At 40.6% G+C, this 20075-nt stretch overlaps 1 protein-coding gene across 4 annotated transcripts; it reads left to right on the top strand.

Moving 5' to 3' along the window:
* The first annotated feature begins 3299 nt into the window (after positions 1-3299).
* On the top strand, positions 3300-18979 carry TCP11L2 (t-complex 11 like 2). 4 transcript variants are annotated; one of them, XM_015864092.2, is made up of 11 exons: positions 3301-3648; positions 6253-6370; positions 8384-8553; positions 9853-9985; positions 10891-11011; positions 11438-11658; positions 12222-12358; positions 13222-13409; positions 14769-14950; positions 15656-15828; positions 16311-18979. In XM_015864092.2, exons 3-11 carry the CDS (start codon positions 8418-8420, stop codon positions 16553-16555), a joined length of 1536 nt encoding a protein of 511 aa, XP_015719578.1. In that variant the 5' UTR covers positions 3301-3648; positions 6253-6370; positions 8384-8417; the 3' UTR covers positions 16556-18979. The 4 variants fall into 4 exon arrangements, with proteins under 4 accessions (XP_015719586.1, XP_015719578.1, XP_015719564.1 ...); XM_015864078.2 differs by having other exon boundaries at positions 9850-9985; XM_015864086.2 differs by lacking the exon at positions 3301-3648 and adding an exon at positions 4072-4498 and having other exon boundaries at positions 9850-9985.
* The last annotated feature ends 1096 nt before the right edge of the window (positions 18980-20075 follow it).

Below are 20075 nucleotides of genomic sequence, written 5' to 3'. Positions count from 1 at the left end.
GCACAGCTATTAAGGAAGAGGCTTACACGGTAGACTTCTATCAGTGCTTCTGCCTTGAGTTTTCTCAGGAGGTTCATAAGGCAGTCATGGAGTTAGAGCTGGGCTAAGAGCAAATAACCATCAAACCATCACTAGTTCCGGTGTTGATTTCAAATGGATTTGCCAGTTTGCTTTTTAAGAATGCAATGAAAAGCTCTTGGCAGCTGGTTACTCCCTCAGACCTTGCTCTTCTGCATTTTAATATGTATCTCTCTATGTAAAGCTAACCTTGAAGAAGTCTGTGTTCATGTCTGTATCTGTTATTATTTGCCTGTATTAAAGAGATGTGTGGGATGAAAGCGAGGAGCAATTCTGTTCAAGGCATACAGTCAATCGATGAATATAACCCTTCAAAGCTCTACTCAGGCTTCTGGGCAGAGATCTTTCATAAGTAGTTTCGGTGTCTCAAAGACATAACAAAATGTTGGAAGCAAGAAGTTCTTTCCAGTTCTGTACCTGGGCTGCTGAACTACTGGTGCCAATTTGATTTATTTCCTTCTTGTGCTTTTGTGTTATGCTGAAATGCATTTGTTTGCCAAGAATCATTCCCTGAATGGAAGTTCATTATGCGTATATGCAAGCTGTAACTCCTTGCAAGAGAAAAGCTTGGGGTCAGGAGGCTGCTTTACATACCTGCCAGAGGTGGCTGGAGTGGTTGGGCTTGCACTGAAATGGACAAGGAGCATTCAGAACATGGGGTCAAACTCTCCTGTAGTACAGAAAGAGAAACCACTGGTGCTGAGGGGAGTGCTCACTAAGGATTTGCTGTGGTGGTAAAGTAGTAAGGTGCTGTAGCCCAGCACAGTTCAGGGTTTTACTGACGTACTATTTTCCTTCTGAAGTTTTCATATTCTGTTTTGCCACTGTATTAAATTTGAATAGTTCAGTGGGAAAAAGCAGCAGTCCTGTTTCCTTCTCACAGGACTGACTTTTCCTTGGAATACCAGAAACCTAATTGAAGCTCAGGTGGAGAGAGCATCTTTACACCTGCTTTGCAGACTTTTTGTCTTGCCCTTGAGCCTATTATGAAATCTGGGCCTGATGGTCTCAGGCAACTCAGAGTCTTAACATCCATCTGTTATCGGTAAAGCCATTCTGCCTGGCTCAGTTATTAGGATTAGGGCAAAATATCTTGTGAACTCAAGATATGTTCTCAACTTTGTTGTCATGAGCCCTGGTGTAAACAACAACATGCCTTGCCCTTTCCCTCTCCTCCCACTGTAGCCATCAGTCATCCACACACTGGGACATTTCTGACCTGCAGGGCCAGATGCAGCTGCACTTATCATTCAGTAGCCACATTGCCTTGGGCAGGATAAAACAGTACATTAATTGTAAGGTTTATTGTCTCTGCCAGTCTTACTGAAAAGTTAAGAGCTAGCTTGCTGCAAAGGCTGAGCACAAATTATTTTTCCATTAACAGTGGTTCTTTAATGAAAGGCCAATAATTAAGGCCAACCTGAGACACCGGTCAAACTTAAATTGTGCCTGCATGTCCTATATGAGACATGGGCATTGATCTTCTTAATTGACTGGAACAAATGTAAAGGCTGTGCAATTATTTTCCTGGCTAGCATTGCAGAAGACACAGATGATGAGAAATGAGTGACATTTCTCCATGGAGAAAATCTCTACAATAAATAATTTACCCCAAGATCAGCAGAGTGGACTATAGCTTCATGTTTTCCGGACAGTGAAGGAACTGAAACTAAAAGGATGGTTAAGTGTTAAGTACTGCAGAGTCTAACTTACTCTTGGCCTGTACACTGGAATCTTGAAGAACGAATCTGGTTCCTTGCTGTCTTGGTATCTCTCTAGAGCAATAAAGAAAGCTCAGTACTTTAGATGGCTTTCAGTCAGCCAGCATGCTAACTGGGGGAAGGGCACTGCTGTGAATAAAATAAAATACTGTTTTAAAGCCATCCCTTTCAGGAATACTTCTAGAAGCTAATTTACTTGGTGGGGCATCCCTTTCCCCTGTCTAGGCTGGTCTGAGCATCAGAAGCTTCTGCAATTGCTGTTCCATGCAGAATGCACACAAAATGGCCCCTGAGCCACCAGCCCCAGTGCTTGTTCCAAGCACTGTTTGTGCAAGTTAATATGATACAGCTGGTTAATTAACAAAGGGCAACAGCAGCCATCACAGCATACATTGGAGTTTGTGTTTTCTTCGCTCCTATCCAAAATGGATGAAACATAATAAATAGCGTATTTGTGAGTGAAAACAGTCCTGTACATAACAGTCCAGCTGTAGTCTGTCAGTCTTCTCCAAAGCTTTTACGAGCTTCTCCAAGATGATTGTTGCCATGCGTCATGCAAAAACTAGGACAAAGTAGTGCAAACATAGTTATTTAAAATGCTGTGTTCTTTATGGAAGCAAGCGGATTAGGCTGTTGCACTTAATCTCATTTAATGTCTCCAAAGGCAAAGGCTGGACTGGAGCATCAGGGCTGACAGGTGCTCTGCTTCTCTGGGAGCCAGTACTGCTGCCCGAGCAGGGTCCCTAGGTCTTGCAAGGGCAAACTGTGCCCCGCATTCAGCAGAGGTTGCATTTGTAAAACTTATAGCAGCAGTCTCTGGTCTTTGAGAATGCAACAACTGTCTCACAAGGTTCTTGTCACAACTATTGTTGTCCACAGGAAGGGGAGCTCTGTTTCCCTAAGCAGTAGAGCTCGTTTTCAACCCTGAGGCAGCTGCTAATGACTGCCAACATTCTGCCCTCCATGCTTCCTGGGAGGTAAGGCAAGGACAGCACACAGCTCCTGTGATGGGAAGCAGTGTCAGTGTCAGGTGTGTAAGCCTGCCCGGTAATAAGGCCATGCAGCGATGAGCAAGGCATCGGTAATAACAGCGCTTCACCGCTGCGTTCGTTCCTCAGCAGGTGCTAACCGGGCCTAGCAATGTCATAAGTGACTCAACGCCTCATACTTGCCCTGAGGCCAAGATGGCGGCGGGGGGCAATGGAAGAGTCGAGATGGCGGCGGGGGAGTCTCACCCCCATCACTGAGAGGGCAGGGATCAGGGCTAGGAGCATAGCTAAAGCTTCCTCGACAGGAAAAAGAACAAAAAACAAACCCGCCCAGAGGTGCTGCCACGACCCAGCTCACTCATCCCCATTCCCTACGATCTCCTCGGGGACCCACACACCTCCCAACCCCTAAGGGCGGCTCGGGGGCAGGGCTCTATGAGGAGGCCGCGCCCATCGCCGCAAATGGGGCGGGGTCAGCCCGGGTCGAAGCCGCTCTTCCGTAAACACCACCCAGCCCTGTGGCCGGCCTTCCCCCGGCCGGGCCCATTCCGCACGGGGGGGGTGCAGCAGGGTTTTTCCTCTGTTACCGCCTCTTGCTCCTCGCTTAGTGATCAGCTCTGGGCACTCCGAGGGGACACACACTGTTTTTGGGGGCATGAGGAGGAGCTGACCTAAATCTCTCGGGATAGCTGACAGCTGGCGGGCAGGAACGAGTTACTTCCCCCCCATATCACCCCTCTCGGCAGAGATGGGCGCGCCCGAGGAAGACACTCACAGTCCGGGCTGCTACATAAACCCGGCGGTTGTTTAAAGCCCCGGCGAGCACCGCGGGGAGTTGGGGGTGCTGCTGCGGGTCTGCGGTAAGTGAGCGGGTTGGGCTGCAGTGCTGAGAAGTGACTGCGGGGCGAGTCCTGTTCCGAGGGTCGCAGCCCTCCGGTGTGGTGTGGTGCGGGGCGCAGCCGTCCCGCTGCCCGTCGGGGGGACCCCCCCAGCCCTCACGGGCAGAGCCGTGGAGTTCCGGCAGCGAGTAGCGAGGGCACCTGGGGACGGGCGCTGAGATCGGGACAGCCGGGCTGGCGGAGCGGCTCCCCCTTCTCTTTTTCTCCCCCCGGGCCTGTCCTTGGTAACGTTGTTTGTTTTGGTCGGGCAGTGCCAAACTCTGTAACTGTTAAAAACATGGGGCCGGGGGAGGAGACAGGCCGGGGAGGAAGAGGTGGAGCCGGCGGTGGGAGGAGGGGCTTCGATCTGAGGTCCCCCCAGCTGTCTGGGGTGGAGGACTGAGTTCGGTCCTCGGGACTGAAGGGGATTTCTGCGGGCGGAGAGACGAAGCTGCCCGCAGTAACACTCAACAAAGGCGCTTTTCTGCTCCTGTGCTTTGCGGCCGAGGGCTGACAGAGGCAGCGAGAAGGGAAACCCGAGCCGATACCGCCTTGCTGATAGGGCAGCAGCCCAGTGGAATGAGCGAGATAAAACCTGTGCAGCGGTCCAGCTGGACAGAACATTGCGAGAGGAGTGCATACGGATGAAGGGCTCTGAACAAAGCTGCTCTGTGGAATTACTGTCCGTGAAGCTGTTATCTAAAGGAAAAATAAAGCCTTCCAAGCTTTTTTTCCTCCCTCTTAAGATAATGGCTAAAGGAAGCCCTCGGGAATAAAAAGTTCTTGAGAGCTAATCACACCTCGTGATCTTGGGCACATCCACAGCAGTCAGGTGGGGTGAAGGGGGTCTGTGCTGGGGCACAGCAATACCATACCACTGCACTGCTGTACAGTGTGCTTCCATCCTATATGGAGTGATCCAGAGCTGCCTCAGCAGCAGGGCTGTATGTGCTAGTTTGGTTATTCCTTGTTATGTTAGCTGGAAACTTGCAGATAGAAAAATGGACTAAAGCTTTCTAGGTGGGATATAAATCTGTGTATTAAAACAAGAGCCTAATATATAATGCTTACCCTTTAAAAATTAGAAGATGGTGTTGTTTATTCAGGACAGGGAGTTAAAAAGGTCCTGGAAGGCTGGAGGGCTTTTTGAATTATGTGGGTCACTCTGAAAGCAATGCTCCTGTTTATTTCCAAGGAAACTACAACAGCTACAAAGAACACAATAACAGCAGTGAGCAGAGTGCATTCTCAGTAACAAAACACTGTTTCTGAACATGTTAGTTGAACATATTCTGAATGTGTTTTCATCAGTAATAAACAAGAGCCTGCATGCTGCCTTTGTAATACTCTGCACCAGAGGAGGACCCACAGTATTTTACCACCCATCACCTTATTGTTTTTGCATCTGCTGTTTTGTCTCTGTAAACGTTCAGCCAACATTGATGAATGTCAGTGGGTGCTGATTTTCTGCTTGGAGGAAATCAGTGACACACCTTTGCTTCATACATGCTTCTGTGTCAGGTGCTGCTTTGTCAGACTGCCCCTCTGCTGCTATATGTCACGTGGCAAAATGCAATGGAGTATTGGTGAGAAGTTTTGACCTTTACTGCTATACAACCAATATGCTCCTGGTGTTGTTAGCCAATATATAACAGGAGGTGTTTCTTTCAGAGCAGCCCTTATATTTCTTACTTAGAAACTGTATGAATATATACTTAAAATTATTTGCGAACTTGGCCCTTAGTAACTTCTGAACAAGAAGCTATTGGAGTGTATGTTACCAAGAATGGACTAAGTAGCTTGATCCTCTGTTGTAACTAATTAGAAAAGCCCTTTTTGGTTTGTATTTTGATGTTCTTGGTGAAAGTTCTTTCCTTTATCCTTTAGCTGTTGGGTAGCATAAAACTAGATGGCATTTCTGGATCCTGCTTGTCTATTCATTTGTTTGCTTTGTTGTTTGATGTGCTTGCTGCCTTCTGTATCCTTTAAACTTCAAGTTTAGCAATCTTAACATACGTCCATTTTCTTCCTCACCACTTGAGGCATCCTACTAAGAAGTATAGTTACTACATCAAGCATTGCAGTGTTTTGTTGTTGTTGTTTGTTTTTTTTTTATGTGCCATCCTGTGTTGGTTTGTTGGGACTTAAGTCTTCTAAACACTCTTAACAGCTTCTCTGCTGTTTGTATGTTTGTAAGCATGAATTGTAGGAGCAGGTACATTCTCAGTGCATCAAAAATAAGTCATGGTTCTCTTTCAGATGCGACTATTTGTTGCCGACAGATCCTTTGCTTGGAGTACTATGTAAATACTTAACGTGTATAGAAATTCCACTTTAACTATTTAGTTATCTTGATCATAGGATTGTGATAGAAAATGACAATGCTGTCTTGCTTCTGTGGGTGTTTTGGTACTGCTTACTGCTAGAAATGCTTTGCAAGTCTGAATATTTGACTATTCAAATATGTTACTAAAAAACTATCGTACAGCTAAGAGGAAGTTCTTGATAATGTATAAATCTAGTGATATTTATTTTTTCTCCTTTTTAATATCTATTTGATCTCTTTCTTGTTCTTTTAATATCTAGACTGAAGCAGTAGACACACCGTGAAGGCAAGGGATTTACAAGACCTCTTGGGCCAGTACACATCTAACAACGCACATCAGTTTTTCCATGGACCACATGCAACATTGACCTTCTGGAGGTTAGTTATTTGCATGCGAATGAAGAGGCTTTAGCCATGTTTATAGGCAGGGAATTCTGTCCTGTGTTGATGCAGAAGCAATAGATTGGCAAGTAACATATGCTTTGCAGGTTCTGTAGGGTTACTACTATAAGCAAGCAGTTCCACATCAGGTACCTGCAGTGTGATTCTATGGTGAGGTTACTTGTCACAGCTAGTTTCTAGTCAGGTTTAGCTTTGAGATGTGTAACACAAATCATAGCAGAGAAGTTCTACTTTTGCATAACATGAGCAAGTGACTCATTTGTAATTGTAACTTAGATAAATATAATTTCCGTCAAAAATATCTTTGAGCCTTTTGGCTTGCCAAGTTTTCTTGCAACTCTTTATTTTGCCTAAACAATACTATAAATCTATATTTTCAGCTTTGTTGGGTATGATAAAATTGCTGTTTTATTAGAAGACTTCTAATATTAAGTACCATAATTAGAGGCTCTGAAGTGACATAATAGTGACCTTTCAGTATCTAGAAGGGAGCTGCAGGAAAGAAGGGGACAGACTCTTTAGCAGGGTCTGTGGTTACAGGACAAGGGAAAACGGTTTCAAGCTCAAAGAAGGTAGATTCGGGTTACATATAAGGAAAAATCTTCTGCAGTGAGGATGGTGAGGCACTGCAACAGAGTTGAGGTGGATGATCTGTTCCTGGAATCAAGGATTATCTGGATCAAGCCCTGGGCAACTTGATTTATCTGTGGTGTTCCTGTTAGCTTCTGGGAGTTGGTCTAGATGGCCTTCAGAGGTTCCTTCCAACTCTACAGATTCTATGATTGCATGAACTAGAGCTGAAAGCCTTGAACCTATGACCTTCTATGCAGTGATGTAAGGTCTCCTAGTGACTTCTCCAGTAAGTTAATAAACAGTTAGCTGTCCTTGTTGATGTGATCCCCTTCACAAAATAGAACAGAAAGGCACTCAAATACATCATCTTTCCTCTTGGGGGCGGAGGAGGAAACAAACACCAAACAACTATTAATCATCTCAGTTAATGGGGAAGTATTCATCAGTGGAATAACTCAAGTTGTAAAGGTCTGTTCAGCATGAGCTGGTACCCGAGAAATCAAGCACTCTTAAGCCGTAACATAAAGAGATCATAATCCTTGTCCTCTTTTGTCTACATCACAACCCCACAGTGCATTGATTCATGTAACTACACACAACAATCATCCTTTAGCTGCCAAGAGTAGCTTTTGCCAAGTTCAGTGAAGTTGCCGTGTGCAGTATCCTTTGCCTGCAGATGCTGTTTAATCATAAGTGAAGTCATGTTACTTGCTGTCTGTGTCTCTTCACAAAGTCTACTACAGGGTACTTTGTGGCCTTAGTTAACGATGCACTGCTCCTCATGGTATCTAGGCCAAATTCCTCTAGGAGTAGTTATGACTGACTTCCAGTTTCTCATTTTAATACGATGATTAAAAGATTTTTACTTCCTGACTTAGAACTATTAATAATCTCTATTGAAATACACAACTGTCCAAGTTCTGTGCAGTTGTAGATCATCTGCCTGGGAGGCTGTGCCTTATGTAGAGAGAAGTAGAGAGTCATTGCTCTCTGTGCAGTCTGTGGCAGGAAGCTAATTGCTAAATATCACTTGATGGTTAAGTAAGGTGGGGGATGGTAACACCCTGATAAATGTCTTTATATTTTGAGATTGAGAGCTTCCAAAATTCTGTCAGCAAGTAATCTGGGGGAGTTTCTGTCAGCAGTTTGTTTCTTTTTTTGTTGATGTTTTTGTTTGATTTTAATCAATTTAAAGATTGATTATGTTAGAGATGGTAAAATATGGAATGGCAAAAAGTACAAAAACTTATTGCAGGACTGATACAGTTTATTAATAACTGCATGATTCTGCATGTGTCAAGCCAGATCTTTTTTGTAGCGCTTTTAAAGGAAGACAACTACTTTTCTTTCTTCACACTATAATCTGTATTCAGCTTTGAAAACCAAAAAACATAGGAAGTGTGTTTGTCTTTCCAGATTTTGTTTACTTCACTAGCTAAAGGGAAGCACAATGCCTCTCAACGATGACCAGAACAGCGATTCAGATTCTTCTCGCCTCTCTGAAAGTACAGCTTCTTCTAGTGACTCTGAATATTCAAGACAGAGCTTTAACAGTGATTCTTCAAGCAAACCCAGTTCCCCAGCTTGTAAGCCTATTTCAACCTTACCTGTGCTGTACATCAACACTTAAGGATAGCCTGTCTTCTGTCTCTTGCATGTCGTGGCTAGAGCCTGGGAGTCTGAATCTGTGTATAATAAGAGTATTAAATGAAGTGTGTAGCATTCTCCTGGCCATGGAGCAGCGTATCTCTTTTTGTGTGGAGTATGACTGATAGCTGTGTTTGGGGGGGGGGGGGGGGTGTCAATGTTGGCTTCTTCAGAAAATGTAAGGGAAGTGTGCCACTGTGGGTATCAGTCTAAAGTAAATCTTGATGTTGGTGGCAGTCGCTCATTCAACCAAACTGACTTTGCCCCTTACACTGTTCAAAATTACATCTTTTTATGACATAAAGTTAACTTAGTGTTACCTAAAATAACCTATGATTTTAGTATTTCACTGGTAAACCTTAGGATTAAACGCTCATTTGCACAAGGAAGATGTTTCCTGAATGAGTATCGATAAATAAAACCTTAATTAAAATGTGCTTAGTGTTAGTATCTGTAAGCATTCTCAGACAGTGCATACCTGGTTAGTGTCCAAATAAGTGAAATCTTGCATTAAAACAGGCCTGTTAGTAGAGCAGCAATTGGCAATTAGCTCTTGACTCCTAAAGAATAGTAATGACAGAACAATAATCATAAATATTAAATGGGAAAACTTGGAGTTTAAAAGCAGGGATCTCAGAAACACTCCTGCTTTCAAATATTCTTTAGAAATGTTTATGTTCTTAATACATATTTGTTTAAGAAAGGGGCTGTAACTTACGATGCATTTGTGATGGTTAAGTAGGGGTTTGTTAAATCAGTAACATCAGAACCTTTTCTGCAGGCAAGAAAAGCATTATCACATGCTCCAGATTATGGTGCAAGTCTAGTATCTATTGCCTGTGCTTTTCTTCTGGTGGATCTGATAGAACTACTGGCAGGAAGTTCTATCATAAGACAGACTATGGCGTCCTGTTTTGAAGGAAAAAAAACTATCTCCATTAAGATGCAAAAACATAAAATTACTTTAAAAACGTGATGTTACCCACCCATACACACACACAAACACACACACACACACACACACCCTTGATAAGCTGGGAGTTTCCTGAGTTAGTGTTTTAAGAAGATATAAAGGTCTGCTAATCCTAGCTTCTTTCTTCTAAAGCACTGAGTCCAATTAGCAAAAAGCACAATTTCTTGCCTTGTTACTTGTGTACAAGGCTGCTAATTTTTTAATAATACTTTGAATTGCAGTTACCTACCATAGTGTTTTGTCTTGATTTTGTTTGATCCAGCAGCAAGTCCTCCCAAGATGGTTACATTTGATGAACTGATGGCAGCTGCGAGGAATTTATCTAACTTGACATTAGCTCATGAAATTGCTGTGAATGCAAATTTCTGTATAAAACATGAAGACCACCCACAGAACAGGTAAGGGCATGAATTTTGCACAGAGCAAGATTGAAAAGAGAGGAGAAATACTGCAGCATTAAATCAAACAAACAACATAGCCTTTTGAAAGGCTATGGATGTTTCTAATACAAATCCAAGAGTCACTGTCAAGGCTGTCTTGCTCAGAGCAAGTATTGCCACCCAGTTGGATTGATACACATAGAGCATCTTATGTTCTGCTGTAAACGTCATGTGGAGGGTAAAAAGCTAATGTCACATGAATTCACATAGTGAAAACAAAGAGTATGGGTCTGTTCTGTGTAATTCAGGTCCTGCAGAGAAGGTGAAATAGCGGGATTCTATGTAGCTGTTTGTAGTAGCGGTTTGGTCTCATGATGATAAATTAATGATGATCCTCATCTTTCTTATCTCTAATAATAAACCAAAGGAGATGTAAAAGGATCTGGAGATCCAGAGGAAGTGAGAAATACTTTCCTCATTGTAGGTGGTTAAAATGTTCTTGATTACAGATATCTTTTTAAGTTAAAAACCTCATCTATTGAGAAAATTAACATGAAAGGCAATCAAGTTTTTAATTGCAGAAATCCCTTAAGAGATATTTATATGATGGATGCATTTTTGAGAAAGCTTAGCCCATAGCACACAAGGTTATGACAAGTAATATGAATATGGTAAGGAAAAAGGAAAGGCACTATCTCTGTAACTGCATTTGAATGATCAGCAGCACTTTCTAATACAGTGTTTTGGGAAAGGCTTCTTGACATAGATTGTGTCTTAGGAGCTGATGTTGTCAACACAAGAAAAATACTGTTTTAGGCAATGTGTTGTATGTTTCCAGCAAGTTACTGGGTTAACCCTAAAACACTGCTACCAAGAATGAAAGCGATTTAGTGGTCCTTGTCTGTAATTGCCTTCTTCCACAGCTTTGCAGGCACAGTGAAACAAATAGTACACAAGGCATTTTGGGATCACCTGGAATCAGAACTGAATGAAGACCCTCCAGAATATGAACATGCTATCAAGCTCTTTGAGGAAATTAAGGAGGTAACTTTCTTTTCCCTCCCTAATAACTTCGTCAGGTCTGAGTCTAGTAATTCACTGAAGGTTCTATTAATTCATAGCCAAGCCAATGTTTTGATTACCAGCTTTTAAAATGAAGCCATGACTATACAGAATATTTATCAGATATCTGTATTAATTGTGATTGTGGCCACACATAGGCACATGTCCAGACAGCTTTCAATGCAGGATGGTTAGCTTCAAGTCAAAATACTTCTCAAAGCTTAACATTTCTGTTGGTTTCTGGCTGACTACGCATCCTTTTTCTTGCTACCTTAGATTGTGTCGAGTCTTAATCTATCCTGTTACAGCTAAATACACTTGACACTAAAACTAATCTTATTTTAATGTGTTTATAAAGTGCTTCGGTTTTTATTGATCAGCTTTTCGTGTTTTTTCCCCCTACTTTAGATTCTTCTTTCCTTCCTGACTCCAGGAGCAAACAGGATTCAAAATCAAATTTGTGAAGTTCTGGACACAGATCTTATAAGGCAGCAGGCAGAACACAATGCTGTTGATATTCATGGGCTAGCTAACTATATCATCAACACTATGGGAAAATTATGTGCTCCAATAAGAGACAATGATATAAAACAGTTAAAAGCAACTGAAAATATTGTAGAATTACTGAGGTTGGTATTTCAGTGGTTTTTACACAGGGGAAGAAAAAGAAATCTCTAATCTCATAGAGGTGGGCAGTGAAAGATGGTGGGGAAGGTCTTAAATAGTGTCATTTTTATAATTATTCTCAAATTGAAAGAAAACTTGCTCAGCAGGAGCATTAAAGGCAAGAGGCAATTGCTATAACATTCTGTGACTGGAGTGTAATGTCAATCCTAATGCCATGAGTAGAATGCCTGAATTAAAACTGCTGACTCTGAGTAGTTAAACGTTAAACAGCAACACCACTTGAAGCAATGTGTTTCTGAGACAGTTGTGTCAGCCTTGTTCATTCTTTCAAAATTCGGAGGGTGTATTCATTCTTCCTTGAACTTTTTTCTGCATGCTTCCTTTAAGTATTCAGACAAAAAAAAAAAAAAAAAAAAAAGCTGTGACTGTTAGATTTAAATAACAAGGAAGGAGAATCCTTCACAAAAATGAGAATTAAAGTGCTAATGAAGGCATGCCTCACATTTGCTGCTTAAAATCAATTGACTGTTCTAGCTGTCTTATTTTAAACTCTCTTTTCTTTCAGGCAAATATTCCATGTCCTGGACCTGATGAAAATGGATGTAGCAAATTACACAATTCAAAGCCTTAGACCATACCTTCGGCGTAATTTGGTAGACTATGAAAGAACAAAATTCCAGGAAATTCTTGAAGAAACACCAAGTAGGTGTTCTTGAAGCTCTATTTTATTTAAACCTTTAAATATATATATGGTTATTTAAGGATGTGGCAGGGAATCTCTCAGTTGAAAAACTCCAGTAAGCAAATACTGATTTATTAAGCATTTTTTGTCAATTGGATGTTTTCTGACAAATTTCAGTTTGTCTAATTGAATAGTATCTGAAAAACAGTGACTCTTACTGTCAGGAGGCAGTAGCCTAGTATTTTATATTGAAAGATGAGACTTCTTTTCTACCCAGCAAGTCTGTTAGTCTGAAGTATATGGGGGAAAACCAGTTAGCGTGCCTGAAAAGTCAGAAGGGGCAGGAGTTTTGACATTTTTTTTAATGCAAACTTTAAAGAAGTTTCTTAGGTAACCTTGTTCCACTGGTACAGATTTTGCTTAATGTTGCAAAGCAGCCTTTAAGAGAACATTTTTAAAAGGAAAGAAATAAACTTGCATCTATAGTAATGGTTTCTAAAATGGGAACCATAAGCTGTTGATATGGCCAGCAGTGTTTATAAGTGTAGCCTGCCAAGTAACTTAAAAAGGATTCGTTTGCTGTTAATACAGTTTATTCTTTCACCTCTTCTTTCCAATTCTGTGACCCAACTACTTAGTGGCTTCCCTGAAAGAGGGGAAAAAAATGATTTGAATCTTTGGAGTCCTTGGAGTTTTAAGGGTTTTATTTTTAAAAAATCTCAGGTAAGGTCCAAGAGTTTCTTACTGGGTTTGTGTAAACTAGTTGGAATATTAAGATGATCAGCAAAGATGGTCATTTATAATATATATATTCAGCTTGCTTTCTCAAGTTACTGCTTTGATGTAAATATACAATAAATCTGCGCTAATTTGCTTTGCTTAGGTGCTCTGGATCTCACAACAGAATGGATAAAGGAATCAATAGAAGATGAATTGTCATCCATTTCCAATGATTCATCCTCATCCTCTGGTGCTGATCATAGTTCTAAATCAAGTATTAGTCCTACACTGGTGCTAAACAATGGCTACTTGAAACTATTACAGTGGGACTACCACAAAACAATTCCAGAGGTCAGTGTTTTCCAGTGTCTTCAGGTTTCTAGCTGTATGAAAATATTGATGCATATGGTAATCATGCTATTAATGACAACAGGTGAAACATTCTCTTGTGGCTCTCTATCTTCTGAGTAGTAAACTTATAAATTGACTAGTCTTGTTTTCTGAACCAAGATGGGGCAAATTCAGAAGTTTTTCTCTCTCCAGTCATGGCTTAGCAGCTCTGCCCTAAAAGCAGTCATGCCCATGGTCAAAAGCTGGGGCTTGTACTGATGGTGCTTGGCTTTCTTTATATATGTATACATATTTTTATTTATTATTCATTATTTTTTTTTGAGAGAGAGAGAGATCTGTCTGTAGTACCTTGTTTTCCCAATCAGGATGGCAGAAACAGGAATTGGTGGGATCAGGTTGCAAATCTCTTACTCTATAATAGAATCATTAAGAACTTGAAGCTCACTATGGTGAATATTCATAGTTTCTCTATGCATGTAAATTATTGCTTCAAGAATCACTGGTATTTCCTTCCAACTCCTGATTACCCACCTCTGCCACTTTAAAGTCAGTGTGAAATGGTCAGGGATAAAATTAGCAACTGCAGCAAGCATCTTAGCTGCTATACTTAGTGGCTTGGCAGAGAATTCCCAGACTATGTGGGGGTGCTCTTATTGCTCCCAGTCAGCAGAATAAAGGGAAAATACCTTACTCTTACCATTCTTCTACCAGGTCTGAGTAAGAGCTACATGCAGGTGTCTTCTGGTCAGTCTAGACTGTTGAAGTATGAGATTACTATTAAACAATTGAATGTTAATGCCCATCTTGTCAATGGGGGGGATTTGGTTATTGTGAACTTTCAAACTTAAATAAAACTTAGTTATTTATTTTAAACTACATTTAGCTGTGGTAATTACGTTCTTGGTATGATCTGCTGGCTTTTTGCCTGTAGCATTATAGGTGACTCATAGAACCCGCTCAGGCGGTTGAACTGATGCTTGTCATGCACAATTGTTCATCACTGCCCATCAACTACAGATGATGGCATTTTTCAAAAGACTACTGAACCCAGAGGACATTTTGTCTAATGCTGATCACTACAGTGTCTTCTGGATCTCAGAAGCATTCCACATCATGGGCTGAATTGTCAGCAGTGGAGAGAAAGAAGATGTGGCTTCTTCAGTGTTCTGTTCACAGGAAGCCTCATCTTTTTTCTCCACCACAGACTGACATCTTGTACTTGTACATAATGCTGTTTTGTGCATTGCTGCATATTCAGAATGTTTATTTAAGTGTTAATGTTTCATGACTAAATCCTATTTGTCCTGCCTGCTTTTCTCCCTCCGTATTCCTAGACTGGTGTTATTGTTTTCCTTCTAGACTCTAATAACAGATGAAGTTCGTCTTCAGGAGTTGAGAGAAAAGCTGAATCAATTAAAAATCATAGCTTGTGTTTGTCTCATAACAAACAATATGGTGGGTGCTGCAATTGTAAACGTGCCTGATTTTGCCAACCAACTGAAAAGAATCTCTCTTCCTCTTCTTGAAGGCATGAGCAAGAAGTAAGGCCTTGTTTATCCCTCTTTGTACTTTTTATTTTTTAAGAGGAAATACCAAGTGGATCTAAAAACTCAGGGAAAAACAGTTCAAATGTTATAGCTACCATTTGTTGATCATGAATGGCAAAAGAAGGAAGTATTTAGATAATGCTTTCAGTATTAGTTAGTCCGAAAGTCAGGCAGGCAATTGAGCTTTAGTGTTTGTAGATCCTTTCCAACTGAACTGTTCTAATACTAGATGGGCTGCAACAGTATATTCCCCGAGTCATTTTTGCTAGTTGATTCAAGTTTACTTTAGGTAGCTTTAGTTATCCAGCATCTAATGTTGCTACAGCTTGTGCTACAAGCAAGTATGATGCAATCTCAAAGTATCAAAAAACCAAACAAACAAAAAAAAACTTCAATTTTCCTTTTTCCTCATGAAATGCTATGAATCGAGCCCCAAGGAATATGTAAGCTCCAGGTCAGTGTACGTTGGAGTCATTGCTGCATGCTAAAAATGATTTTCCAATTGAATTCCTTATCTTATGGGTGCCAACTTGTATCTGTAGAAGCACAGAAATCAGCTGATGGCATTCCTATGTTCTGCCATTGCAGAGGGCAGGTTGAAAATGAAGGGGAAAAGAGACGGTAAGTTCACTTGGAAGTGTTACAGAAACTATAAATTTTGTTAATGCTTCTCTGTTTGTTGTTTTTTTTTTCTTCCAGAACTTTTGATTTGAAAGAAGCTCTAAATGCTATTGGGGTTCAGATTTGCATCAAAGTGAATGAGTCTCTTACTGAAAGAGATCTTCCCACTCTTAATACAGAAATGCAGAATAATTTAATGGGTCAAATCACAAGTATTGTTGAGGAGAATAACCCCGTCAGTTCCTTGATTGGTTAGTAAGAACATACATCGTTCTCTTACTGTATATGTCTATATAGAAGCTGTTCGATAAGCTTGCTGGAAGTAAGTTTGAAAGCTTAATTAGTGGTCTGTTTTTAAAGCACTTTCTTACTGTAGTAAAATACTGAATTAGCTGAATAAAGAAATGCTGCTCACCTACGGGCCTAGAGATGCCAGAGCTTTCAAGTATACTCGGTCTCTGTTATTTTTCGGTTTAAACCCAGAGGGTTTTTAGTTAGTATCTACTACCTTTTAGTTAAAGTACTTCATTGCAGCAGGGTAATGCTCTGTCTGCCTCTCAGGACCCAGCTGCAAAAGGCTTCTGGTATTGCTTCCCTCTGCAAGATGAGCTTAGAAAAGCGTAGTTATCTCTATTATTGAATTTCATGTACTGATTTACAGAGCACTTGGGAAATGAGTGTGTCTTCATTTTGGATTTACATTGTTCTGAGTGTACTTGCTGTTATGTTTCAGATAAACGGATCCAGTTGTTCATGAAAAGCTTGCTTGCTCTTCCAAGTTTTCGGAAATGTATGCCTACGCTGCCAGGAGGCATTTCTGTGATTCAACCAGAGATGGAACTTGTTGGATCTCAATTTGCAAGCATTGTAGAATTTAATAAACAAGTGTATGGACCATTCTATGCAAACATACTTAAAAAACTACTTTTTCCTGAGGCAGCAATAGGGAAAGCAGAAATAGAAGCACCCAGCAACTGAAAAAAAAAAGCCCAACTATTTCTGTGCCCCTTTATTTTACCTTTGGTCTTTATTAATAGATTGTGATCTGGCTCCCCCACTAAGACCTCCAGTGACTATTAATGAGAGCAGTCTTGTAAATTGTGTTTGGATAGTTTCTGAAATCCACTGGGAGGAAATTTAATTTCAATTACATATATATTTTAATGAACTAAGTCTGCTTAATGGATTGTGGCACTTGTATTTCACCTTTTGAGACAAACAGTTGTTAGTATTTGTGGTGGGTAAGAGATGGTGAAGTACTTACCATTTGGCCACCATTGAAACATAATATTTTTAAAAATATATATTTACATAGGTCAGTGCTATTTTGAGATGAGAGAATAATTGTAGATAAAATGCACTATGCTTACATTGTATTTTTTACAGCAGTGTCTAATAAAAAAAAATCATTATTCTGAAAAGAGTTTGAAGGGAAAATAAAAAAAAAAAGTATAGCATAACTGTTTTTTGTAACCAAATCCAGGTTTATAGTAGGCCAACTTCTGGTGCTCCTGCAAATACTGGAACTAAACTTAGCCCATGTTATGTTCAGGAATGCCAGTATTACAAGTTGTTCTGGTATGGAAGTTGGAGAAGAAGCGTTCATTATTTAAATAAGAATCATTCAGTAGTTGTCCACATGATAACTGAGAGAGGTGAAACACTTCAAAAACATGATGCCGGGCATGGGATGGGGAGGGAATGCAAATATCTGTATGATACCTGTCTAGTGGATGTCGTCATACAGTTCTTAAGTCTAACCTCTAATATATGTGATGCAAATTGATCTTAATGGGTATTAAGTATTTTTAAGGTTATGCTTTCTGATCTTTATTCTCAAAAACCCTTGACTTTGTGAGAGATCTTACAGAGTACAACAGTTCACCTTCTGTAATCAGTTGGGTAAAGAGAGAGAATGCTCAAAACGTACTTTGGTTACTCTTGTGTCAGAAAGTAGACAACCAGGCCCCTTGCAATTCTTGGAAATGTGATTGTGTTTGCTCTCATGAGGTGTCTGAGAGAAGTATGTCTTCATTTTAGATTTATATGTTACTGGATTTGTCTTTCTCAAAATCCCTGCAGATGCAGCCTCAATTCTTGGTTCCCATTTAGGACAGCATGCAAGTAATCTTGCATACAGAAATAGAATAGGATTGGAACTGGGAGATATGGTAGTAAACTTCTGTAAGTTTACATGTTTTATTTTGCAGATTTCGGATTACCAGGAATAGATACTGCTGCAATACTTAGTATACATGTGTTCTTGTCTATGAAAATCAGAATTTACTTGAAAATGATCCTTTAATATATTATCATACAGTGGTCCTTTTAAAGTGTCAGATACATATAAATTCCATGTGGTACAAGTTCAATAGCTTGTTTTTAATATTTTATACAACAATCTATTCTTATTGATGCAAAGAGCTGCCCATAAAAGCTTAATGTGCCACATGTACTGTGTATATATTACTATGTCTATCATAACAAAACTGGGCATTACTAGCACTGTGGTTTTGTAGTCCATTTTTACGGAATTGTGTACTCTCTTTAGTAAGGGAAATGACTTATTGTCAGTTGTTCCTCAGTGTCTGAGGACTTTGGCCACGTGCACATGGTATGAAAATCTTTATTTGAAAGGCCTTGTTGGAAAACAAATGGCTGCAGTGCACTTCTATCCTTTGTAATAAGAAACATTTGTAAAAACGGAATTTGTATTCTGAAGGGAATTTCTATTGAAGCCTGAAAAACCTTAGAAATGAACTTTTAGGATGCAGTAATTGTGCTAGGAGCTAAAACAGGTTGATTCAAACAGATAAAGAACTTTGATGTGCAATTCAAAATGAGCGAGAGAAGAATTCATTTCAGAATTTCTTTCAGAAGCACTTATGGGAAATTAATTCTCTCTGATTTGCTGTACCCTTGGAAATGTATGCTTTGGGTTTCAGCCAAAAGATGATTTTTTTTTTAATGGGTATTGGAAAAACATTTTTAATGTGACTATGAACTTTTATTACAATATATACATTCTACTGTTTAAAGAAAATGTTTTTTGGTGACTTGAAAAGGGCATTTTATAGCATGGCCTGTGTTTCAAGTGCTTGTTTAATGTATCTTAATTTTTATTTAACGTTTCAACCATTGGGATTGCATCCCTTTAATGTCATGTTACTGCATGCTGTTGACGCTACCCTGGCTGAAAAGCACTTGCCTCTACTCTGAAGCTCTCCTTGTGAAACAAGACTCCGTTCTGTAAGAGCTTATTTTGTTGAAATACAAATCTTTCAATTTTTGTATGCTTTCAATTGTTTGTGATACCACTGTGCTGAAAAGTCTCTTACACAAATTGTTTTTGGAAATGTAATGGATCATGTTAAATGCTGAAGATAAAGGACTGTGCTAATATGTTGTGGCTCTTTTTCTGTAACTTTTCAGTTTCAGCTGGAGCATAGAGAAAAAGATAATATTACAAAAGATACTACACATTCAGAGCTGTCCTTGACATCTGGCTCATGATGAAATTAATATGCTGTCTGTGCACTTGTAGGTCACACTGAGACCCTGGAGCATGTCCAGAGATGGGTGGTAATGGAGCTGTGAAGGACCTGGAGCACAAGTCATATAGGGAGTGGCTGAGGGAACTGGAGTTGTTCTGTCTGGAAGAAGAGAGGTTCAGAAGAGACTTTATTGCTCTCTACAGTGACCTGGAAGGAGGTTGTAGGGAGGTGTGGGGGCTGGCTTCTTCTCTCTGGTAACAGTGATAGAATGAGAGTGAATGGCCTTCAGTTATACTGGGGGAGGTTCAGGTTGGATATTAGAACAAATTTCTTCTCAGAAAAGAGTGGAGCTGCAGTGGCACAGGCTGCCCAGGGAGGTGGTGCAGTCACCGTCCCTGGAGGTGTTCCAGAACCGTGTGCATGTGGCACTGAGGGACGTGGTCAGTGGGCATGGTGGGGATGGGCTGGCAGCTGGACTAGGTGATCTTAGAGTTTTTTTCAACCTGGCTGTTTCTATAGCTAGACTCTATGGGGAATGAAGAGGCTCAGCAGGATGGGGTTACATCAAGGCCTAAAAAAATTACTTGAAAGCTTGAAATACAGAGCATGGAATGCAGTGGTTAAGGCCAGATTGTGGGAGTATTTCTTCTACATGTGCAGTGTGTGTGTGTGCTGGGATGAGGTGGGGGAGGCGGAGGCAGTGCAGTGACAGGTGCAGTGAAGACTGGGAGCTCTAAGGGTTTGTGAAAGTGAAGCCTTTGGTTATTGACTTAAACCATTCCTCTCGCCTCCTCTGGTAGGAAATTGGTAAAGGAAGAAGGGAGAGAGAGAAGAGCATTAAACTTCAGTTTGCTGCATAGATTTGCTCAGATCCCAGTTGAAATTATTTGTTTACAGAACATTTTGTGCCTCAGCTCTATTCTGTGTAAAAATGACATTGGGAAAAGCTAAGGCCTGGAGAGTTGGGACAAGGTTCATTCCCATGCTCCATGCTCTCAGAGGGC

Source organism: Coturnix japonica, chromosome 1 (genome assembly GCF_001577835.2).
Source record: "Coturnix japonica isolate 7356 chromosome 1, Coturnix japonica 2.1, whole genome shotgun sequence".
NCBI classification, from domain to species: Eukaryota; Metazoa; Chordata; class Aves; order Galliformes; family Phasianidae; genus Coturnix; species Coturnix japonica.
The sequence above is the reverse complement of the archived record's forward strand: the minus strand, read 5'-3'. Positions and strand labels throughout refer to the sequence as shown.